The 26,148-nt window shown below is 35.1% G+C and overlaps 1 protein-coding gene across 4 annotated transcripts in view; it reads left to right on the top strand.

Moving 5' to 3' along the window:
- The first annotated feature begins 2,724 nt into the window (after positions 1-2,724).
- LOC125670234 (neuronal acetylcholine receptor subunit alpha-10-like) overlaps positions 2,725-26,148 on the top strand; it is a 35,400-nt gene continuing 11,976 nt past the window's right edge. The window contains exons 1-5 of one of the 4 annotated variants that reach the window (XM_048905311.2): positions 2,725-2,924; positions 3,173-3,233; positions 15,874-16,105; positions 18,847-18,936; positions 21,332-21,525. In XM_048905311.2, the coding sequence (XP_048761268.1) occupies positions 18,870-18,936; positions 21,332-21,525 (261 nt within the window). In that variant the 5' untranslated portion in view covers positions 2,725-2,924; positions 3,173-3,233; positions 15,874-16,105; positions 18,847-18,869. Of the gene's footprint in view, positions 2,925-3,172; positions 3,234-15,092; positions 15,187-15,786; positions 16,106-18,846; positions 18,937-21,331; positions 21,526-26,148 lie in introns of those variants that run through there. The other 3 variants (XM_048905314.2, XM_048905313.1, XM_048905312.2) reach the window with 3 other exon arrangements.

Below are 26,148 nucleotides of genomic sequence, written 5' to 3'. Positions count from 1 at the left end.
CTATATCTATGGATTTTTGTCTGCTCTCATTGACTTTTTAAAGATACAAACAAAATCCTGTTCATCAGCACAATTTCTCTGTGAAAGATGATCATATAATGGACATATACATATTGTACAAACCGCAGACTACACAATGAATAGGTTTCTTTTGAAATTATCGTCAAAACACAATTCCTGCGATATGTGGCCATCAGTGAATTTTGGTACACAGACTAAAAACATTTTCCCTGGAAGACAAAACCAAGTGATAAGTTCCTAATTAAACCATCAAAACAAGATGAATTGTAAGTTCAAGAAATATGATAACGCATTCATCATAGTAAATGACAATTGCCTTTTCCCAGCTCAATTCTGATGGTCCTAAAAGTCAATCTAGGTTAAAAGCAATCGACAGGTCTCGTATTTGGTTAAGCCAATTGTCTATGTGGCTTTTGAATGTACAGGCACAACAAATCTGGCTTGATTGAGAGATTAAAGACAGCGATAATGGAATTGGATTCCGTGTATTGGTACTATGAGTACAAAATAGCGTGCTAAAATGTCTGCGTAGTTCTATTATACAAAGAAATATAAGGAGTCCGTTTCATCCTCTCGGTGCTTCAGCCCATCCCTTCCAAATGTTCATTTGTGCTTCTCGTTTAAGTTTTGGCAATTTTTCACGGACAGTTTTACTTGATAGTAATAAGTCTAAAGACTAGGATTAGACAACTTAAGACACCACAGTACACTTTTTGAGTGAAGATCCGCAACGGATTCATCGCTGTCAGAATTGGATTGTGTTTTACCCTATCGATGACAACATCTAATTTGTCGAATTTGGCCTTCATTTCCAAATATAACGCGTATCCAATACACTCCACAATGATTCGCCAAGTAATTTTGTTATTCATTGCATGGATGCAGCCATCAAATAGGCGGCAAAAGCTCAAAGAATTCCAAAATTTTGTTCATGCGCCACAATCCCATCAATTCATTCCACTACGTCGTAAGTTTTGACATTTGACAAATCGATTATAAAACTAAATCCAGCTCAAAATATCAAATTATTTCCTCCTCGGCTGCTGCAAATCACTCATGATGAGGCTTTCTCTTTAATGACTACCATTCACAACAGCCAGGAGATGTTCCAGGGAAAAAAAACATTAAAGCTAAATTTTAGACCATCTCACTTTTTCAGCAAATCCAATTATAAAACACGTGGTTTGAAATTGCATTATTTATCAGATGTCAAATTTTAAGAATTATGATAAGCCCAGTTACACAAGGGCCATTCGCCGAATCATTTTTTCCTCAAATCATCGTGCACTGCAGCTGACAGCAGACCCAAACAAAATTCAAAAATACTCTGTATTCTAAGTTTCAGTCATTCTTTCAACACCTGTAAGGGGTCAGAACGCTATCATTTTCTCGATAATGGTCAGAAACCTTTATTATTGAAGACCAATAAACCCACATAACCAATTTATCGTAATTCTAATACCTTGTTGAAAGGAGGAAACCTATATTGTATATCGGCTACAAGTACAGTCAAAACATTGGTTTAATCAATTGCAATCATCCTAAACGACTAGTTATTCCGGTGGTTATGAAGTTTTACGAGTAATTTTATTGAATGATGTATACTGGAAAGCGAAGATAAATTGGATATGCAGTGATTAAATTGTCGTCATCAGTTTTTCTTTTCTTCTGGCGTTGGGAACACTCTAAGTGGGATTCATAGGATGTGTGTTGAAAAACTAGCTCTTTCGTGCTTATAACGTATATTTTAAACTCGGAATGTATTTGATTTAGAATAAATGCATTGTTAAGCCTGTCACCTGTTGTACATAAATCAGTGAATTTCACTGGCATTTTCCCCTTTCAGGTAAATTGGTCAAATTCTTACACTTGCTATCTTTTACATAGTTTGTTCAGATGAATCATATTTATCAGGCAGATAATTCTATTAATTTGTTAGGATTAACCCCTAAACCCTGTAGAATGTCCCTGTTTGGGTGAACTGAATTATCTCTGTATGTACAATATACGACAATTTTGTTTTACGAACTGACACATTTAATAAATTTTAATCAATGTACTTTTATTTCGTCAACACAATGACCCAGAATATTACATAACCGTATTTGAGAAGCAAATAGAAAATCCATTTGTTTTAAAGATATATTTTGTTGAATTCATTAGATTCATAAATTGTGGGTATGCCGCCGTAACATCATAACCCATCCTTACCATACATATCGTCTTAAAATTTTGATAAAGATTTCAGTGGTTGTAACCTTGTAGTGTAACTTAAAGAATCCCAGCAAAGACACAGTATTATATAGAGAGGCCCGACACAGACTCAGCCTGTTGCCTAATCTATTATGGATTTATACATAAGAAATACTGTTCAATTAACGCTTTAGCTTTAGCGTTTGCGTGTTGTATATAGAACAAACAGTAATAGTATTTTCTTTATCCTGGGGAAACTACGTCAATAGTCACAGTTTAGGGGTGCTTAAAATAACCTTCTCAATATTCCAATTTATTCAGTACCCATCCGAGCAGACAGCTGCAGATGTTGACGGAACACAACACCTTTCATGTCCTTTAACGCCCTTTCTTTCATCCAAACTTCTGTTCTAGTATCTGTCTGTTGCTGTGTATCAATACAGGACGCCGATAGAAATAAAAACCACATTGGGTATTGAATATCTCCCTTTTCATTTAGTCCTCTGAGGAGATAAGTCAACAGTATCTTTAACTTTCAGAATGGAGTCATTATCTGTATTCATATGTATCTTAAACAGATCAAACACTTAACTGCGCTCCAGAATGCTGATATCACGTATAGAATCGGAACATACAGTATCCGTGTAGGTTGTAGGGTAGCAGGACGTAACATGTAGCTTTTAGTTGCTTTGATACTAGTTTGTGGATCGGTAAGTACTCTTTCAAGTATATAAAAATATACTGATAAATGTAGGTGATTGCTTTGAGATCAGGAGTTTTTGAAATCTGAATCTTTTGAACGCTCGTTTTGTTTCCTAATATGTATTTCACTTCCGTTGTTTTCACCACATACAATGAGATAACAACGTGAACAATTTAGTTGGCTATTTCTAAGAAGCTTTACTTTCTCCAAAGCATCTGTAAATTGTGTATGTGTATATTATTTTCATCTTTTCAGAAAGAAGAAAACCCACACGGGCTAAGTTTTACAATATGACCAGTCGTTCAGCTTAAAGAAGGTATGTTAATAACGTCATTATGATACAACACTGAATATATACAATGGTATAGTTTCTAAAAGAATATGTAACCATTCCCTGTAAAATAGATAATCAAAGCTAATGATTTACTTAAAACAGACGTTAACTGCAAAATAACATCTTCATATGACAAACGGGATGATATCAGCTTATCCACCATCAACTTCCCATATTTATGTAGCGATATTCCATTATCACCTGCATAATGGTGTTTATGTTTTCCAACTGATTCGATACACAAGAGCATGCTTCGAGTAGGACCGAGGCAAGCTGCTGACAAATAAGTTGATGTTACAGGAGTTTTAAAAACCTCGTTTAAAGTTGATATTTTGCAAATTCTATGGTCGTTTTGATGATCTTATATGCAACTACAACTTCTCTATAGGCTAAATGCTTGCTGACGTGTTTCATACCACTTGTTAGGTCGTTCTTTACATGTTTTGACAACAGATTACTCCCTGATTAAGATGGTCAACAGAGAATCCTTCTCCTCCTGGACACCCGATCCCACCTCTGACTCCTCCTGGGCACCTGATCCCACCTCTGACTCCTCCCGGGCACCCGATCCCATCTCTGACTTCCTGGGCACCCAATCCCATCTCTGACTCCTCCTGGGCACCCGATCCCACCTCTGCCTCCTCCCGGGCACCCGATCCCATCTCTGCTTTTTCCAGTGTCTGTGTCTGCCTTGTCCTCGATTTTGCATTTTTATAGGATGTATGAGATTGAGTTTGGTATCTTCCCTTTTTCATAGTAATGTAATTTAAAGCAAAACATGAATACCGAAATGAAATATAGTACTTTAAAAGAAATATTTTAAAATTCCTGAAAATAAATTTCAGCTGGCGTTTTACAGTGGATGTTGGCCAGTACAGCACTGGCCAGAGTTAACTGGTGTCATCTCGAAAGATGTAAAATGTATACATGTGCTGGAAAGTAAAATTCAAATCAATAAATCAATTGCTTCATAGTAGGATGTTACTATTATCATTGATAGCGATGCAAAGCACAGTGGAGATGCATCCAGGGTTATTCAACTCATTTCTTGTTATAGATTAGAGTGAAAATTTATTACTGAAAGAAAATCTTACGATAAGTAACTTGATAGAATGTGCTAATTTCAATCTGTAGTGATACAGAGGACCGTGATCTGACCTATTAAAAAACCAACCTGGATAGGAACTGTTAGCTGTTTCTATAGGAACTGTTAGCTGTTTCTATAGGAACTGTTAGCTGTTTCTATAGGAACTGTTAGATGTTTCTATAGGAACTGTTAGCTGTTTCTATAGGAACTGTTAGATGTTTCTATAGGAACTGTTAGATGTTTCTATAGGAACTGTTAGCTGTTTCTATAGGAACTGTTAGTTGTTTCTATAGGAACTGTTAGATGTTTCTATAGGAACTGTTAGCTGTTTCTATAGGAACTGTTAGCTATTTCTATAGGAACTGTTAGCTGTTTCTATAGGAACTGTTAGATGTTTCTATAGGAACTGTTAGCTGTTTCTATAGGAACTGTTAGCTGTTTCTATAGGAACTGTTAGCTGTCTCTGTAAGAAAATAGCTATTTATTTAAACGTGGCAGACCGATTCTAATTTGTAACGTGAACTAAAACATGTATTGTTCAGTCCAATGAAGCAATTTTGATAGCGTTTTACAAGGAAATTCAGATATTCCTAACAGAGTTGTTTCCTCCAGATACACACGAAAACCAATTATGATGAAGGAAAGCCCGTATTTAAACCAAAACACATAGCCAATAACTTATGGACAAAGTGAGAATTATACAAATAACATCACGTTAAATCGACGAAATGACATACTTTATTGACGTGGACGCATTATCCACCGATTCAGTCGTTACAAGTGTTTTAGTTATTATTTGTAATAGGTCTATGTATTGTGGTAAACCATTACATATTGACGATTGCTTTGAGAATTTAAAATTCCCACACATTTACTGCTTTTTCCCAACATCTATAAAAGGTTTTGCGAACATAAACATGAACTATTATAGGAAATTTCTAAATACACAGACAAATTAATTTCGTATCATTTTATCAAGTGAATATCGTCAATACGCTTATCTGAACCAGAAATACCTTCAAACTGCTTTGTCCACTGTGTTAAATCTATACTGGAAGCTTTTTCGTTCCAAGTATCACTGATATTTCTCGTTTGTCATAACAAACACTGTCTGGCCTCTTCTCTCGATAACTACATTTCTTGGAGCCATTATCAGAAAATGAAATTATCGATGATGCTGAACTGGAAAAGATTTCCAACTTTCCCTCGATGTTGAACTGTTGAACCGAAAGATGTAATACATTTGCAATCTGCACGTCGGTATTGAATTACGAATATAATATCATTAAGATCGTGAACTTTTAATGGTGCTCCAAAAGGACTTTCTATGGTGCGGGTCTAATTTGACCCTCTGAAATGACTTTCATATTTTAAAGCAAAGTTTACTTTTGACAAAGAGTGTATACAAAGCTTCCTGGTGTATGTTATTGATAGATAATATGTATACGGTGTGACCGTTGGACCGAGCGAAGCATGTACGTAACTCTGTGTCCCGAATGGTAATCATAATTCCGTTAAGTACGGTAGATTGTGATTCATTTAAAAATATATATTTTGAATGAAATTTCCTTGCCCTAAACACCCAGTAACATCTCAATATTAAAGGAGTTTATATGGGGACAACAGTTTTACATGATCCGCCTATTCATTGAACGCGGGAAATAGAACGCAAGGCGACGTAAACTGTGCATTTTGACGTCACATTTAGCCTCGACTTTTTTCTCTTTTTCAAAGCAAACAATTATAAACAACAATAATGCATTCCGTATGCAATGAAAAAGGCCGTTAAAACTAAACAAATTTAACCAATAAATTTAAAATGGTAAAAAAGTAACCGTAATTTTATCGTATACTCTTATTCACAGAAACTCATGAACTCGTTCATCTATTTAGTCGTATTACGGTTTTATATGTATTTATTTGCTAAAACCTGTTACAATGATAATTATACTATTCACTTTGAACAAAATGAGTGCTTAAATTACGAATTGCACGTTAGAGACTTCTATTATTGGCATTCAAAATAAAACACGAATAACTGTTGAAGCAGGTAATGAAAAAATAAATGGCGGCGCCCATGTGGATCACGAAAATTTCACTGAACGTATATAGAGATTATCTCTTTTCTTTTGCTGATTTTGACTTTTTTCTTTTACATACGTGTTACCTTTAGAGCCTTGCTTCGCGGACGGGCCTTCAGCCCGTCCGAGCTTCGCTCGGTAATATGTATACGGTGTGACCGTTGGACCGAGCGAACCATGTAATGGTCATCGGAGTGTCCCAAGTGGTAATCATAATTCCGTTAAGTATGGTAGGTTATGATTCATTTAAAAATATATATTTAAATGAAATTTTCCTTGCGCTAAAAACCCAGTAACATCTCAATATCAAAGGGGTTTATATGGGGACAACAGTTTTACAGGATCCGCCTATTCATTGAACGCGGGAAATAAAACGCAAGGCGACGTAAACTGTGCATTGTGACGTCACATTTAGCCTCGACTTTTTTCTCTTTGCCAAAGCAAACAATTATAAACAACAATAATACATTCCGTATGCAATGAAAAAGGCCGTTATAAAACTAAATAAAATTAACCAATAAATTCAAAATGGTAAAAATGTAACCGTAATTTTATCGTATATTCTTATTTAAAGAAACTCATGAACTCGTTCATCTATTTAGTCGTATTACGGTTTTATATGTAATTATTTGCTAAAACCTGTTACATTGATAATTATACTATTCACTTTAAACTAACTGAGTGTTTAAATTACGAATTGCACGTCAGAGTCTTCTATTATTGGCATTCAAAATAAAACACGAATAACTGTTGAAGCAGGTAATGAAAAAATAAATGGCGGCGCCCATATGGATCACGAAAATTTCATTGAACGTATATAGAGATTGTCTCTTTTTCTTTTGCTGATTTTGACTTTTTTCTTTTACATACGTGTTACCTTTAGAGCCTTGCTTCGCGGACGGGCCTTCGGCCCGTCCGAGCTTCGCTCGGTATAATATCACTGATGTACGAATATTGGTTTGCTTTCAATTGCACTTTGAAGATCAACCTGAATTCAACGGTTTCTTCATTTTAAGTCGGACTTTTAAAGGTATATTTGAATTGCCCTAAGGAGCCCATTTGAAGACTGATAATTTCAATTATGGTATCATTCCATGTTTCTGGTAATTAGGTGGTCGTTTATTTTAATAGTAACTCTTCTTTGTCTTGTTGACTAGTGTTTTACAACTGCTGAAGTAAAAATGTACACCTCTTGAGATTTGGCACTTAAATGTCAAGCAACATCTTCGCTAACGGGACGTTTGTATTTCGCCTAAATCTTGTTTATCTAACGGTCCCTCTGGTAAATTTAAGTTCGCGCCTGAGTTTTGGCTCGCTCTCCCTCACTAATCTTTTCTTGCAGAATCTGTCAAATTCTGTGACCCATCGTATGTTTTCTCTCACTGGACACAATGCTGCAATCAATCGGATCACGCGCTCGTCTTTTTCCGTAACCGGTAAGAAGACTCGGACGTGGATCGGCGCAAGAATTGCATCAAATCGATGCATTTCTTCGCCGGAAGCGCGCCAGTGGATGAGAGTTAAAAGGCCAGAACCGAATCCCTGAATAATATGTTATTTATATTTTCACCACAGATTCAGTTTTGGTATCATTAACGTCTTATTCACTCTAATACATAACATGTAAGTGGAAATTGATAGTGGTACAATACCTTAGATGTGTATAATATCTTAGATGTATTTGAAAGTTCACGTTTCATAGTGTAACGTACGACTGTGACGTCAAAGTTACGTTTATGTATACGTAACAACCAACTCTGATGGCGTCGATCCACATACGAGGTTCATTTGCGGTTACGGAAATAGCCGAGTAGTTACGATTGTGCTGCAATGTATATACATCAATCGTCTTCTTACCGGTTACGGAAAAGGACGAGCGCGTGATCCGATTGGTATATACATTTATTATATACCCATCAATGTATCGTTCATTGATACTGTGGATTTGACAGCGTGTGATCCGGTTTTACGGATCACCACACTGTGGTTTTCTGATTCCGTATCAGTATCCTCTGAAACTGATGCCGTCACAATGACATCATAATGCATCAACGCAACGTTATTTGTGGAAAATATTGAACGCGTCACAAACGAAACTGCGTACACAAAACATAATTTCATAGTATGTCTGTGTTTTTGATAGTTTGGATTACATTTATTATCTTAGAAATGTGGATTTAGAATGCAGAAGGGGGTATATAATAAATTTATCATTACTACAGTAACTTGATCCGAAGAGTTGGATCACGTCTCGTTGACAGGCGCGGATCATCAGATCAAACTCGACGATTCGCGTCTCGTGTGATCTGATGATCCACGCCTGTCAACGAGACGTGATCCGACTCTTCGGATCAAGTTACTGTAGTAATAATTTATATGTATTATGCGCGCATGCGCGTGACAACTGTCATGAAGTAAGAGGATCCGTACCGAAACGTTCCGAGTACATTAAGATGCCACGGTAAGGTCGTTTGGTTAGCTTTGGTAGCCGATTTCGATATTTTATCAACTGCGTATCAATTGATTCTTATAATATTTCCACCCCATTTTACAGTTACGGACCAGCAGATATTATTTACAATTTGAAACATTTCACAAGCTTTAATCGATGCAATTGATAAACGTTGAAATCGGGCGTAACTGGTGGAACGTGCAGCGGTCTGAACACGATCATCGTTGCTTAGCTTGTGTGATCAAGAAAAGCTAGCTCACTAGCGAGGCAGTATAAGTTCCCTATATACTGTTCGCTACACTTCCCTCCGCTCAAGGAAGCTTCGTCCCGAACCTTAGCATGAGTTCTCTCTGAATGTTTGGCGCCTCTTCAGCAACAACAACTACCGTCGTCCCCGGACGAAACCATGTCCGCTTATGGAAACAAAGTCCCAGAGGTCCGAAGAGACTCTACCTCCGAAGAGATTCTACCTGAAGCAGGCTCACCAAACACAAGAGTCACTACGCTGCCACCATTTTGTAACATTCAGCAGTTTGAACACGCTCACCGTTGCTTAACTTGTGTGATCAAGAGAGAGACCACCACATCACTAGAAAAGCTAGCACACTAGCGAGACAGTAGAAGTTCCCTATATACTGTCCGCTACGCTCATAATTGCACGCATTTATATCAGTGCTAATGCTTTGATTTCTAACTTGACGAGAAAATGAATAAATTATCAACATGAAACAAGAATAAATAGTTTAGCTATATACTAACGGATTTGTTTTAGCTATATACTAACGGATTTGTTTTAGCTATCTACTTACGGATTTGTTTTAGCTATATACTAACGGATTTGTTTTAGCTATATACTAACGGATTTGTTTTAGCTATATATTAACGGATTTGTTTTAGTTATATACTAACGGATTGTTTAACTATATATATATACTAACAGATTTGTTGAACTTGTATAGGATAGATATACATGACCAAATGTATATGTGTTTGTGACCGATGTAGAGCAGCTTTATATTGTATTGTATACAAGCAGTTTTAATCTTAGATACAGAAATTATGATTTTTCTCTACGAACGTCAAAACCAGAGTTGTAAAGCGTAAGGTTATAATATGTGAGGTGAATGTTGTCATTAACAGCTCGATTATGATAACAAAGTGCAGTTGTAAAGCGTAAGGTTATATGTGAGGTGAATGTTGTCATTAACAGCTCGGTTATAATAACATAGTGCAGTTGTAAAGCGTAAGGTTATATGTGAGGTGAATGTTGTCATTAACAGCTCGGTTATAATAACATAGTGCAGTTGTAAAGCGTAAGGTTATATGTGAGGTGAATGTTGTCATTAACAGCTCGGTTATAATAACATAGTGCAGTTGTAAAGCGTAAGGTTATGATATGTGAGGTGAATGTTGTCATTAACAGCTCGGTTATAATAACATAGTGCAGTTGTAAAGCGCAAGGTTATAATATGTGAGGTGAATGTTATAATAACATAGTGCAGTTGTAAAGCGTAAGGTTATATGTGAGGTGAATGTTGTCATTAACAGCTCGGTTATAATAACATAGTGCAGTTGTAAAGCGCAAGGTTATGATATGTGAGGTGAATGTTATGATAACATAGTGCAGTTGAATGACAAAGTCGTGATCTCCTGACCTGATAATACATCTATACGAAATAGACACAATTCTAGATATCTTTTGTTATATATTAACTGGAACAATTTCCTCTTCAAACGTTATTCTAAATAGAAAGAATAGATAGAAACACACTCTCAATGAACCAGAATGGTTTTCTCTGAATCCCTGAAAAACGCTTTTTAAAACAATTTTTGCTTGATTTGAAAAACATCAGTATTACCACTTCTCGTATCGAAAGCAGAGATCTGTTCCAACAGAAGATAAATGTATAGGTGATATTGGTAGTGATCACGACAAACTGCGGGGAGCAGAATATTGATTGGGTTTCTTCTCTCCCTTTAACTCGATGTAATGTGATGATGGTGTTATTCAAACGACAATACAGAACAATTTAGTAGAAAAATAAATTCCGAAAACTGACAATGTCTGTTTCGTTTTTATTTAAGCCACATGCAAATTGGATTGACCAAAATAGAAAATGCCTACAACAGTTGTCGATGTTAACCGAGCTTTCTGGACTGACACACACATCAAATTGGTCGACCAAGTGAATGTTCTACATATATATCCCATTAAAAAAGGATAAAAATCCGCTCTAAAACAAGTTTCCTGTGGAAACAAAGTTCTACAGAAGCCAGATTTCACATTATGGTAATGTTTTAAAACCATACCCATACACACTAGATCTATACCAAACCGAGTCGTTCGTGACGGATATATCATAAAATTCTCGTTAGACTGACGATGATACAGGAATTTTAATTAGTTGTTTTCCTTTATATTTGCACCAACTATACAACATGCATGCTCGTGTACTATGACGTCACACTAAGTGTAACGTCGTTTAGGGATTTGTTTGTTGTTTTACTTCCCATTCGAAAATTTAGCTTCTTTTAGAAAGGTCAGCAACTTTAGATGAAGTGCCACAAATTTTTACCTATGCGGTAGCAGTGAAGGTTCCTCATCTCATCCTGGCGATGTAGACCTACTATTTTTTAAAAGATCATGTCCGAAAGACCCGTGACTTTCCTAATATCGGGTACAGTCTCTAACCATGTTAAGTGTCCTAGGTGACGTCAGTGATCGAGAAAATGGAACCCGAAACCTTTCGGATATACAAATATGCACGAATCGTTTTGGAATTTCTAAATTCACATAAAAATATCGTTCATAACGATTTTATCTGGATAAGTATATTTTTCAGCTGATACCTCCATCAATTAAAAAAAGAGTCTTGTTGGAACATATTGATATAAAATCAAAAGGATTGGAAACGAAATTCGATCATAAATGAATGTAGCTGCAGAACTGTAGCTCTCTGAAAAAATATTTTGACATAACATAGAGCTACAGAGCCACCCCTTATAAAAACCTTCGATTTACGGCGCACAAAAAGCTACGCACGGTTGAGACCTTATATCGTTGTATTCTTGAGTTACTGTCTCATAAATTTAATATCAAAAAATTCTTAACATATTTTCCTACTATACTTGTGTCTAAACATACCTTCAAATATTCATTAAAGCCCCACACGACCTGAAAACTCCCAGCTTCAAATGATTTCGTTTGTTGACGTAGCCATGTTAGGTAGCCGGTCAATTCGAATCCTCGTTAATTTCCATACTTGCACAATAACGTCTAGATGTGAACTAATATCCCCACAAATATTTTAGCTAAATATTTTAAATAATATATCATCCCAGTGCCTTTAAATAATAATTATTCAAATAGCTAAACTCATGGTAATGCGGCTTTCATTAGTCTGGTGCGGTCTCCATCCCTGCCACACGAGTGTTAAGGACTTTAGTAGCATTTTCATGAATCAAGAGCTTATTTTACCTTTAGAATAACTTTATTTTTTTAATTTCTATAAATTATTCGTATTGATAATAAATGAAGAGCAAATACATAACATATGACGAATTTTATGAATATATACTAACAACAACAGGATTCGAATTGACCGGCTACCTAACATGGCTACGTCAACAAACGAAATCATTTGAAGCTGGGAGTTTTCAGGTCGTGTGGGGCTTTAATGAATATTTGAAGGTATGTTTAGACACAAGTATAGTAGGAAAATATGTTAAGAATTTTTTGATATTAAATTTATGAGACAGTAACTCAAGAATACAACGATATAAGGTCTCAACCGTGCGTAGCTTTTTGTGCGCCGTAAATCGAAGGTTTTTATAAGGGGTGGCTCTGTAGCTCTCTGTTATGTCAAAATATTTTTTCAGAGAGCTACAGTTCTGCAGCTAAAATGAATGACCAAGCAGCATACACGATTGGATAACAGTAAAATTGCATACGTGTTATACAAATATCACATTCACTGTGTATTCTGCTTAATTTCTATTGAAATCCATTGCTTGTCATATGCAACTATGAAGACACATTTTGTTTCAATCTAGTTAGATATGGTTTTTAGTGCCGTCTACATACATTCCACAAACTCCACAGTCTACCTCGCAGCATTGTTGAAATAGCTGGAAACTATGTTTATCTATTTATTTTATTTATTTATTAATTTATTTTTTTTACATTTTATTTCAATTGAGAATAATGAATAACGCTTACCTATTTTATACGAGGGTTTATTTCATGAATTCAGAGTATCTGTCTTTCTTTGACCATTTCTCTTTACTGTCGTTCAAATATGGAAATCATGACCAAACTGAGAAAAAGTAAACGTCAGATCATTTTCAGCTGTTACGTTTAAAAACTGACAGGTCAATGTTTTACGTACTTGAAAGTATTTATACTCTTTAAAAAAAAAGAAGAAAAATATAAATACGTTTAATAAAATGTCTTTCTTTGATTTGTTAACGAGAGTTGTGCATTTTCTGTAGTGTTTACGACCTCCATATCCTGTTTCACAAACCAAAAATCCCTTCATTATCCAAGTGATACAAAATTATTATCAATTAAATGAATCGACATCTTGACTCGTCTTTAAAGATTTTGTGATTCAGTTCTAAAGATTTCTATTATTCTAAAGAAAATGGTTTGTAGATGTATTTAAAATATTTGGATAAAATCTAGACTGTTGAATAAAAGAAAAGGCGAAGATAACGAACAGTGATCAATTTCATAACTCCTGTAAGGAGTACAAAATAACACGGACCCCTGGATATATTCCAGGTGGGATCTGGTTCCTAGGAGGAGTAAATAAATGGTTTCAAGCATTAGAGTACACGTTTTACATATATACCATAACAACCTGCATCTTCTTAATTTGATCAAGAACAGAGATTAGTATCCTTTTTTTATATCCTTGTAATGTATGTTCAAATTTACGTTCTTGTCTATCCAGTTTACCGTCTAACATTCATTGATTCATATGGCATCCATATAGTATCCTAGCCATTCCATTTATCAATTATTATACTCCAACTCCTCACCGTATGTGCACGATATTTCATTTTCGTCATTTCGCCGTACTCTTCTTAATATTAAGAGATTTACAAAGACGAGTTTCCTTTACTAGTTTGGAACTTGTAAATGCAAAATGAGAGTATATTGTCAAGTTCTAACTTTGAATTCACCAATAACAAATTATCAAAGTGCACAGCGATGGGAATTGTTAATACAAAGAACTACAGCCATTAATAAATGCAATAGGCTGGAGTGTATTTTTTGGAAAGTTCGCTTTCCAGGCAATACACATTTTGTTTTAAATATACATTATATATTCGTTGCCTTATTATGATTTATGTATATTGAATTTTGGCATTAAATCTAGAGTACTTTCAGTATCGATCAAATGCTTAGTGCATACAAACATAATACCTTCTGTACCCTTTTGTACCCACGCATCACGCGTTTTCCTAATCTATAAGAGTATATATATTCGTGCAGAATCGCTTTTTCCTAACTTTGAATTCTTTTATGTTACTATAGTATATATTTTATTCTAATTAAGCATGCGAGGAGAGGGAATAGAAAGTCGGTCGATTAGTCACTTTGCCTGACAATTCACAAAACAACGAAAGTTTTCGCATGAACAAAGGATCCACAGATATTTTCACAATACCTATGCTGTGATCTATTCCATGCATTATTTAATTTCCAGTCTATTATATGAGTGACTAAATAAAATTTCCAGAAAATGTATTTTTCATAGAATGGAAATATAGCAATCGTTTAGATGTTCAACCTATCACTAGATATTACTTTTTGTGGTGTTTGTTCCTTGTGTCTTCTGGGACTCGCCCCCAATAATTATTACCCATTTTATTGTCGTAAAGTAGAAGTTTTTTTAAAAGTTCTTTTAAAATCTTTTAAATATGCGATAAATCAGTGAAGCAGTTTCTGTGACAAATATGGATATGATATGTATAACCAATGAATGTTGATTACTTCTCACGGAATTCAAACGAATGTGCAAAAGGCAGCAAGCTCAAGAAATCTTTGGCGTCCCTTGCGCGGAGGCACACAATCGAACTTTCCAAAATTGATATCAATAATTCAATGAAATCTGCTGAGAATGTGGTAGCACAAAATGTAGTATTAAGAATTTATGATAATAATTAGATTTTGTGGCATATGTATGTATTAGTTGTGATCTTATAGACCTAAACACAAATTCTATAACCTAATAGCTGCATTAGCCGGATAGCTGGGATTATCGAGTTGCCTAACATCCTATCAGATTTGTAAAAAGGACAATCGAGGTTCGTGTTTTAAAGTACACTGTATGAAGTTCGGCTTTTTGAAAGATCAAGGTTGCTTTTACACATTATTTCACTCTTACAAATTTCTTATAACATAAACTTCGCAAGTTATTTCTTTGAATGAAATCTATGTATCTCAGTTATTAGAGGTTTTTAAATGTACATGTATTTGTCTTATAGATATTGTACATTAAAAAAAAGCAAAATTATACATGATTTTGGAAAATTCTTAAATGCCGCATGTCCGGGTTTTTTGGGGGAGGGGGTAAATTTTCATGTATTTTGATGGGTTCTGGTTTCTGTTAATTCTATAAATCAATGTTTCAAAATATTTAAATCAATGCCGAAACCGCAAAAACGTTATGCACATGCTTTAATTGAATTTCACTTTGAAGATACGCAGACAATTGCGTAATAAAAATGAAATGTTTAAATAACATTACCGATAAACAGTTTACTTTTTCTCTTCTGCACCAGAAATCATCGACAGTTGCTTAGTATTAAAAATCGAATACAGATAGTGACAGTACGCACATCTGCAAGAGGAAAAAAAAAAAACCCGGGGTAATTTAACGTTCCGATGCAGAGAACGCGCACGACAGGCTTTTGTGAATAACTATGTGTATTTTTTCATTGTATTTTTCTCAACTTTCACGTATCAATCAAACACTGTTGTGCAATTTGCAGGCCCTCATCCATGAAGCTGGAATGCCCAAAGGACGTGACTGGCTTTAGTCGGATTTACCAATAGTTGGATCTGTAATCCCTCGCCGCGCAGGCGATGATACGCTGTACATTTCATTTACAGTAATTCACGTGCACAGACTGTTTGGATAGTCTGCACTAACCTTCAATTGCAATAAGATGTGTTATAGAATCCGGACAATCTCTACTTCCTTGGTTATAGCTGCTGTTTTAGGTGAGTGATGAAATCTTGGTAAATTGTTTTCTTCCCGATTTCTGAGTATCATCAAATATTAAATATCCCACAAAACGACGAAATTATTCGAATAAATTATTGTCCATTTTCACTTAATTACTAAAAGTAAAATAACTACACTCCTATTTTATCATGACCAATCTAAACGAAGTGTGTATATTATATATTCGCTCGATCAGAGAGTTTTGATTTTATTTGAAGAAGTATTGTGTGATCATTGGAGAAATATAGAAATTAGCTTTTCACATTTGAAAAACATACTTTACATTATCAAGTTTTTATATCTCAGAAGTACATTTGTAGCGTCAATAGTGTGGAGTTAAAATGGTATTTACCAGTAAATGTTTGGATAGCGGATTTTCATTGCCTTTTTAATTGAATCACTGAGTCCAGAAAAAGATGTGTTATTAGGAGATCTCTACGTTAAACATTGGATTCAAAATGTAAACATCGTAAAGAATAAATGGACTGTTCCTGAGAATTCATACACCAACTTATGTTTAGTGTATGATTGGTGTATAATTAGTGTACCTAAATCTTTTGATGATTATTTAAAGATTTTTATTTATACAAATGACACTTTTTATCCAAATTGTAATCCGGTAACGTCAAAACCTGTTCACGTGCACCTCTGTAACTAAGATTTTATTAAAATCACTGCTCTTTTACCCTTTAATCCAGTATTTCAATGCGAAATGTAATTCATGAGGCTATATAAGCTAGTATCAAACTGAAAAGATTTCTTCGCCGATGCACAGTCTGTAAGTATTATGATAATTCTGAATACATTACAGTATACTATAAAGTGATTATCCTAGATTCAAGATAACTTTCAAAACTACAATGCATTCTCTTGAAGCATACGGTAATAGCGATTCGTCTCAGTACCTCCCGTTGATAAGGAAATGACTTGGTGTAATAAATCTCAATTCATTCTTTAAAGAACTCTTTTCATTTAAACACTGGCTGAGAATCGATTAATGATAATACCATTATGTTGTTCTATTAATATAAAAAGCTTTAATGGTCAATAACATCTCTCTTCTAAAGTGACAATGCTCAGTGAGATAGGAGAAGTGAAAGAAAGACTTTGGTATTTTATGGGTGAAGAGATAAATTTAGTAAGTTATGTAAGAGTTTTTACCTAAACTTGAACCTTTCCAGATTGAAGATGTATAAGGGAGCAATGGGCATATCACTAACATGACCATTAGAATTTTTATTTAGATTTTAATCTACAATTAAAAACGGGGTTTTCTTTTTTCTATCTTCCAAAGAGAAAAACATTACTTAATCCTTGATTTGTGGTTGTGATTTTTTTAAAACGCCGTTCAGAAAAAAAGATTAATCTCCTAAATCGTTGAAGAACACACAATTCTAATAGGAATAACAAAACATGATCTGTTTTCCTCGATTGCCTTACATGTTTTTGTAAATGTTCATGCTTTTTATGTTTTCATGACTGTATTTGTACATTATACCAGAATAAAGATTTTAAACCATCGAAATACCACTGGCTAAAAGTATTCTAATGAAATAGATGAATGTACATATTTCTAAGTCTACAATCAATTTCCGAGATAACGAAGTTTTTGATGATATACAGTCAGAATATACAGTCTTAATGATGTATCTTCAAAATACACGTAATTTTGGCACACAAGTTCTGTCAATTTAAGGAGAACATGAGAGAGAGAGAGAGAGAGAGAGAGAGAGAGAGATAGATAGAGAAACACTGTTAATCATGTTACTTTGCTCTCTCCAATATATAATAAAACATTTCATAATAGGTAGGGGTGAAATTAAGATAGGGAGGAGTGGAATTAATGTTCATTAACACCAATGTAAATCCACGTGACGTCATTAAAAAAAAAAGCATGAATTTTGTAACTTCCTAATTTGAAATCACTCTGTCGCGAATTGTCCCCTTCCATTACAACTTTCTGCAGGGGGGGGGGGGAGGGGGGGGAGAGAAAAATAGAAGAGAGCTAAGAACATGCTTATCTTACACTGATTAAAAGGCACTGTAAAAAACATAATGATTCAGTCAAATTGATAAAAACTGGCTACCTCAATATCTTTACTACTTTTAACACAATATTATAATGGCTAATTTGGTAACCGGGAGTAAATCTTAATCAAAGAAAACAAAATTTCTAGGTTTAATAATATATTTTCGCTAAAAATCACCATGAGTTATTGCCCATTTAATTGAGAGAGTAAACCTTTTTCAAGCTAAATCATAAAGCAAATGCTGACGATACGATATAGTCGAATAAAAGACTTTGGATTTACTACTCTTCAAGCGTTATTCCTTCATCTTTCCCCTATCTAATAAGATAGGAGGTATTTATTTTTTTATATTTTGGAAGAAAGAGGATGTATTATGTTTCGTTTGGATTATCTGATTTCTCATCAATACCTGCGGCTTTTAATAGGTTCACTGAAAGTACAGCGTATAAACGTCCAACTTCTTTAAGTTCTCAAAACTGCCGCTGAAACGACTCGCTTAATTCGAACACGTCAGCGCGTTTGACTCTGATAGACATTATTGACAAGGACCATAGGGAGGTGATTGGGTGATATATTTTTAGTTAATTAATTATTACCCTGTATAAAAGTCGGTCAACCTTGTGTCCCAATTGTGCTGCAATATTGTTGACTGATTTGCTTGAATCATGACGTCATGTACTGTAATATAACTCTATATGTCAAAACAGATAGACACTAGTCGTTCTTCAAGATGGATTGGTTGCTGCTTATTTTACAATTGGGGATGGTTATCACGTGGCAAAAGTGTCACGCTAGAGGTAGGAGACAGAAAGTCACGAGGTTGCATGTATGTTGTCTCTCCCTGCTGAGTGTACGTCAGAAGCTTTCAAATTAAGACTTCACATTAACACAGCAATCACAGAAATGAATGTCACGTCAGTAGAGCAATGGATAGTGAAAGTAGACTATCTAGTTAAGTAACTAAAACAATACTTCTTGATTGACTCCTAAGAGGGACTAAACATTCACGGCACTTATGATACGATCACTTAATTACAAATTGCATTTGTTGTTTGCATGATTCCCTTTTCGCTATTTTTCAAAATTAAAGACTAAGATTCGATGTAAACATGTAAAAGGAGTAACACTCTATTGGTTCACGACTTCACACACACAAACACAAATATCGGCATTATTTGGGCTTTTTAAAAGCGCCGAGGATTTGAATATGAGTAAATAATAAAACTGCACTAGATTGTGATATAACTGATTTTGGTTTAAATTAAATTACAATATTTCATGTTTAATGGATAACCTTTTTTGTGGAGATATCGAAAATGAACAGTGTATTTACGCGAGAGTATACAATAGTTATGTACTCACGAAATACATTTTAACTGAGCTTAATGGTTAAAAAGGATGAAAAGTTTACAATTTATGTAAATCCGGGATTAATTTAAATCTAAACAGAAACAGAAGAGGCGCGTATGTTAAATGATAAAAGGAATGGTACCTAAACGGAAGAAATGGTTAACGAGAAAAATTAATTCTTTAACAATAACTCCAATTACCGGGGCACATCCGTAATTTACTCATTTATATGCTTGTTTAGTAGTTAGTCAACCTTTATTGCACTTCATACATTTTCTCTAGAATTACTTGTGACACAGTGGCTATGGTCAATATAGTTTTATTAGGTTACTAAATTTCTCAACTGGAATTGTCTTTTGATGACAATTCTTAGTAACACATGGTTCACCAAGATGAATATATATAACAGAAAATGCACTGATGGTTTTACAAGGCTTTATTGTTTTGTTTTACAATTTCTGTTTTACTTTAAACTCATCCAGCACCCTACACTGTTAAAAAACCAAAGGTTAAGAATGCGAAATTCATAAAAAATTTACTTTCCCGATCAAATTTAATTTTTTTCCGAAATTTACGTATATTTCCAAAACTTATTTTCGACGAATTAAAGTAAATACAGTTTACAATCTGTAACTTATTTCTAGCTGTCCCGTCTCCTGTTGGCCTTTAGAGGTGCATTTTTGTAGAAATGATATACACATTATATACCCGTGTCATGATACATTAAATATGCCCAGAACAGTGAAAGCGCTATTGAAAAGCGCCTGTCCGACTGGTCGACAATACGGTAAGTGGTGCGTTAACAATATGTTAAAGTAACTAGTGATTGTGCAACTAAGAACTGTGATCTTGCCTTTGAAATAATACAGTATCAAACACCGTGGGAATAAAAGAAGTGTTCATACTACGAATTACAAATTACTGACTTTATAGAAAATCACTCATTTTTCATCTCTAGAGTCACACCTTAGGTAAAACAATTCATATCTCTAGAAAGCCTAGTCTGAACTTTTGCATGTACATCATTGATGATTTATTTATATTTAAACCAATTTAACCCTAACCTTGTGTTGTAAGGTCACAGGATAATTGTAGATCATCACCTATATATAGTAATTAGTATGTTTTCTTCGAAAGAAAAAAAAAGCTTTCATTTACGAATATTTGCTTTGCACAAACCATGTTTTTAGCAGAGTATTTGCTTACACATTAAAGATTCCGTACAGGATTTTCACTCATTTTATTTTCTATTAATAAATATTTAACTGTTGCCATAAACATATTATGTTATGGCCAATGTCGAACATTGACCGCTGCTCCTCAAGGTTTGTCATCTATTAATAAGCCAATCAGTTTCCGGGAATTTGCTATTGGAAAGATGATAAAGTACCATCTCTAGTTAATGACACGCTTGTTAATGAATAAATCACAGGTCCTAGATAGTGTAATTACCCGGTGGAACTAATTGTGGGACAGACAGATATATATTATCCAGTCATTACACAATCTGTTAAGATTGTAGCCTTTTATAACTATGTTGCAATACTTAATGAGTGTTGTTGAATTGTTTTTTCTTCTTCTATGAACTTGGGATTATGAGGTATCAACTACACTTATCTCGGATCAAAGGGCATTAAAATTAATCTTGACATGTAGAATAAACTTTGGAATACATTACGTAGGGACTGTAATTAAAACAAGGGTCATTGACTGCAAATAGAACACTCGGAAGCAGTATGTAACACTATAATTTTGGCAATAAACATTCTATAGATAGACCATCTGTACTATGAAGAATTACAATAACATTTATTTGATATTGTGTGGTATTTGCTTTGCAAGACGTCGTGCAAATGTCCACGGAGAAGGTCCTGATTAAAAATTTACTATCGGAGTACAAAGAGCGGGGGATCATGGGACGACCGGTGGAGCGTCACCATCAGATCCTGACAGTGAAGTTCGGGCTCAGTCTGATACAGATTCTCGACCTGGACGAGAGAAACCAAGTACTGACCACCAACGTTTGGGTCACTTACGTAAGTGTAAAACACATATTACTAATACATGTATACGATATCTAAAAACGTCATTGCATGAATTTGTGCTTATATTGGATTGCAGGAAGTATTACCTTTGCATGCTTACTTTGATTCGCATATGACATATCTATTCAGAAAATAGATGCACAATGGGAACAGAGATGCCAAGTAGCCTTCAACACAGATCACCCTCGATAGTGTAAACAAAGATGATTGTTATCGTGGATACTCACCAATAATATAATCGTTGTTATTCAGATTGCAGGTCTTTCATCTTAGTATAAGGTTCTTTCCGAGTATATAGTTTTCCTAATGGTTCACTTTCCGTGGAAAGAAACTTTGCGCTGAGAGCTCCGTCCTACTAAACAGAGTACGCTTGAGTACTTTAGAGTACTGGTAAAATTTCATAATTCTATGCAATTAAACCGCATTTTGTAGGTGTTCTTACTTTAGTTTAATGAATATATCACTACTTTGTATTGTGTTTGTTTTTATTATTTTAGGAATTATTTCAAGTTACAGTTTACCATTTCATCCCGATCCCGACCAAATTTAACTATACATTTACATAAAACTTCCCGTGTATTACATATAAATTTCCAGGATTATGGATTTATTTTATTTTTAAAGTGTTAAGTCTTTTTATTGTCCACTAAACATTGGTATATTTCATGAAAATATTTTATATGCACATTATAATATTAATTCTCATATCTAAAGCACTTGCTGTAACTGACGGTACCCGGTATTTTTTCAACTATCCAATTATGCACCAAATAACACTTATCGGTATAACTAATATAATCCCCCAAGATTTGAAGAAAAGTTCAGCAAAATCAACAAGGGAATATTGTTTGAGAGCATACCTACAACTCGTCGGCCGATTTTTTTGTCAGCAACGTAGTTGCCAAAATGAAGGTCGTAGAATTCGATTCTGGTGTTATTTTTAATGTACAGCGAAAAATTAATTCATTGGAAAATTCTCAAAATGTCGTCGCTATATAGGCACAAGGAAAACGGAAAATTTCTAGAAATATGAGAGAAAAATACTCTCTTATGAGTTGCCATGAAATATAGAGGTGATTCCACCCTCGGAGTTGCAAAAAAGCTGTGAAAGCCTCGGGTTTCACAGCTTTTTTGCAACCCTCGGGTGGAATCACCTTATATTTCATGGTTACTCATAAGAGAGTCCTTTACCAAAATTGTAAATTTGATCCCCAGGGTAGGGGTTCTGACCCCAGGGTGGGACCAACACTTAGTATATAGTATTTATGTGTAAATTTGCTAATACTGTATAAAATCTAAATGCATACCTAGGAATAGCAGGAAAGGATGTACAAAAAATGGTGAATTTTATAACCCAGGGTTAGACTCTAGGATGGGTCCAAATTAATCATATCTTTTAATGTTAATACACCTATCATGTTATTATTTAAGCCTTTCAACAGTGTATGCACGTTTGAGGGCATTAAAGTTTTAAGAACACATCTTGTTTTATACTGTTGCTGAACAATTTAGCTTCGATATTAAGAACAGGAATTTGTTTTCTAGATTTCATAGCCCTTTGGAGTAGCGAGTACTTCTGTGAGCGATAAAGCCTGTGGACCTCTTGTTTTGCTATCAAAAATAAATTGGTTCAAAGGTCCAAAACGCTACTAACGGACCATGCTTTATCAATTTTATTTCAATTTTTAAAATTACATGTATAAGGTAGAACTATTGCAACCCCCCCCCCCAACCGATTTAATTTAATTTGGTTTAATTTTACTACATGTATTATAAAATATTGAAAAATTAATACAATATAATTGATTTTATATTGTTTAACGTCCCTCTCGAGAATTTTTCACTCATATGGAGACGTCACCATTGCCGGTGAAGGGCTGCAAAATTTAGGCGTATGCTCAGCGCTTAAGGCTTTTGAGCAGGGAGGGATCTTTATCGTGCCACACCTGCTGCGACACGGGGCCTCGGTTTTTACGGTCTTATCCGAAGGACCGCCCCATTTAGTCGCCTCTTACGACAAGCAAGGAGTGCTGAGGACCTATTCTAACTCGGATCCCCACGGGAAATACAACACGATCTCCCTATTAATTACAACACGATCTTTCCTATTAATTACAACATGATCTTCCCTACTAATTATATATATATATATATATATATATATATATATATATATATATGGTACTAAAAACGGCTGCTGAAGTTTGTCTAAATACCGTCTGGCAGTTAAATAACCAATTGTGAGCGAAAATATTTGTTAATCGTACTCAGACCATGGTGCTACCTCCGCGAATCTGCTACATTCACGGACAGAATTACCTACACAACGTTCAGAATTACCTACACAACGTTCAGGTGACAGGGGACAGTTTCTTTGGTTCTGAAACATGTGGATAGGGGGTATACATCAAAGTCAGATTATGACAGACTAATGAAAAATCATATTTCCCTTTTATGTCAATACTTGTATTTCATATTGGTGTAGTTAATAAATTATGACCCTAAATTTCATGTAATCTACATGCTCTGAGCAGGTTCCTCTTTTTTGCTTTGATTTTCTCTCATCCACACCACCCCCAGACCATCACAGTACCAAACATGGGGATTTAGACACTGTGCACAATCAAGAACCCTATCTGCCCTTCTCAAAAATCTACCTCTCAGATGGGGCCATCCACCTTCCCTCTCAGCTACAGAGCTTTTGCTGAACCCTGCATGTTTTCACCGGAATTTCTTCAGCAACTGACCACGTGTCTTAGTTTCGTATTTGCACCCATCTACATGCTAGGAATCATGGTGACACCTACATGTTGTATATCAACATTTGTACTAAGCACTCAGCTACATTTGACATGAATCCTAAAATTATTGTATATTTTTACACATGTAATATCACTTCAAATATGGGGTATTTCCATTTTTATACGCCCGTCTTTAGACGGGACGTATTATGGTACAGCGATGTCTGTACGTCCGTCCCTTCGGGGTTTTCTCTTTATAATTTCATTTCCCTTTCACATATCATGCTGAAACTTGCTGTGTAGCTTCTTTGTGGGTCACTCTGAATCATACTGCAATTTTGATCCATTTCTACCTTTTTTCCAGTTTTGCCCCTTTATTTGGAAATAATTATTATATGGAGGGTACATAATTTGTCCGCCCTACTCTTCCCACAGTTTTCAAGTGAAAGCCTTCTTATTTTGTGGAGTGTTTGTATGGGTATTGAAGATATGCATGTGGGATGGATTTTGATTTTCTACAATTTTTGAGAAAATTACAGGTTGTTGAACTTAGTCTATTTAGAAATTAATATTCTATGAAGGGTACATAATTTGTCTGCCCAACTCCTCCCACAGTTTTCAAGTGAGGACCTTCTTATTTTGTGGAGTGTTTGTATAGGTACTGAAGATGTGCATCTGGTGAAGGATTTCGATTTTCTTCCATTTTTGAAAAAATTGCAGGTTGTTGAACTTGGTCCATTTTGAGGAAATCTCCATTTTTAAGCTAAGACCCTTTGTTCATATGAAAGTTTGTCACAGCCTCATGATGGCTGATACTACCTGAAGCAAAGTTATACAAATTATAGCACAAGAAAAACACCCTATGTAAGCATTTCACGGGCGTATTATGTACCGTTTGCGGTACTCTTGTTTTTTTGTTTTTTTTTAAAAGTTGACCGGGCTTTTAGTGCGAAACTGTCCCCTTCTACCTCATGTACAGGGCGGTAAACTAGAGCTCTGCCGTCAGCATTACTTTAAATCCTGACTCAGTGAAGGACAAGGCCTGTGTCCAATTTTGGAGTCTGTCTGTTGGCGAGCTCAAACTGTCTGGCCTACAGCACTAGCACTCTGTAACGTCTGTTGAAGTTGTAATCCTTTGTAAGGTCTTCTACAGCAGATCCCATGATGTTTCAATATCCTAGATACTAGACTAAGATGAAGGGACCAATCATGATGCCTATTCGTTGCCTTGTCATAATCGCAGCAGCCGTAAACCTATCCCGCAACTGATGTTGCTGTACGGACGCTTGTTGACGTGGCCTTTTCACAAGCGGTCGACCAGTCTTGTACGATTATTGATCCTGCTTCGCAACAACCGGCTCATTGTACATGGATGAACACGAAAACGTGTTGCTGCCTCCCGCTGACTAACGTCTATTGTTAAAACGCGGCATAGTATCTCTACTGTTGATTTTGCATTTATAATCATCAGAATTGTTTTTATCACGACAAAACTTTTTACCTTTTCATTAATTTTGAATAGCGGCCGGAAATTTTCGTGCTATGCATCGTGTGAATAATGAACGCGGGTACAAAAGGTAATGGATTTTAAAAACCATAGCGATGTATGATGAGTGAAGTTTGCAATGAATATTATAAAAGTATGGTAAAAAAAAATATTTAGAAAAAAGATGTGTTGCGTTTTTAAAGTCCCGTCAGTATATTTGGGTAAGGAAGTTTCTAATATTGTACATAGAGATATAAAATACAACAGGTACACCCACAATTTCTGTAAAATGCATTCAATTATCTAATATATCACGTAATAACTAGATTTGTACGGAGGTGATATCTAGATTTGTATGGAGATCCCTTGTTGAATGTTAACTAATAT

The sequence above is a fragment of the Ostrea edulis genome, chromosome 4 (genome assembly GCF_947568905.1).
Source record: "Ostrea edulis chromosome 4, xbOstEdul1.1, whole genome shotgun sequence".
NCBI classification, from domain to species: Eukaryota; Metazoa; Mollusca; class Bivalvia; order Ostreida; family Ostreidae; genus Ostrea; species Ostrea edulis.
Note: the sequence above shows the minus strand (reverse complement) of the source record. Positions and strands in the feature narration are given on the sequence as shown.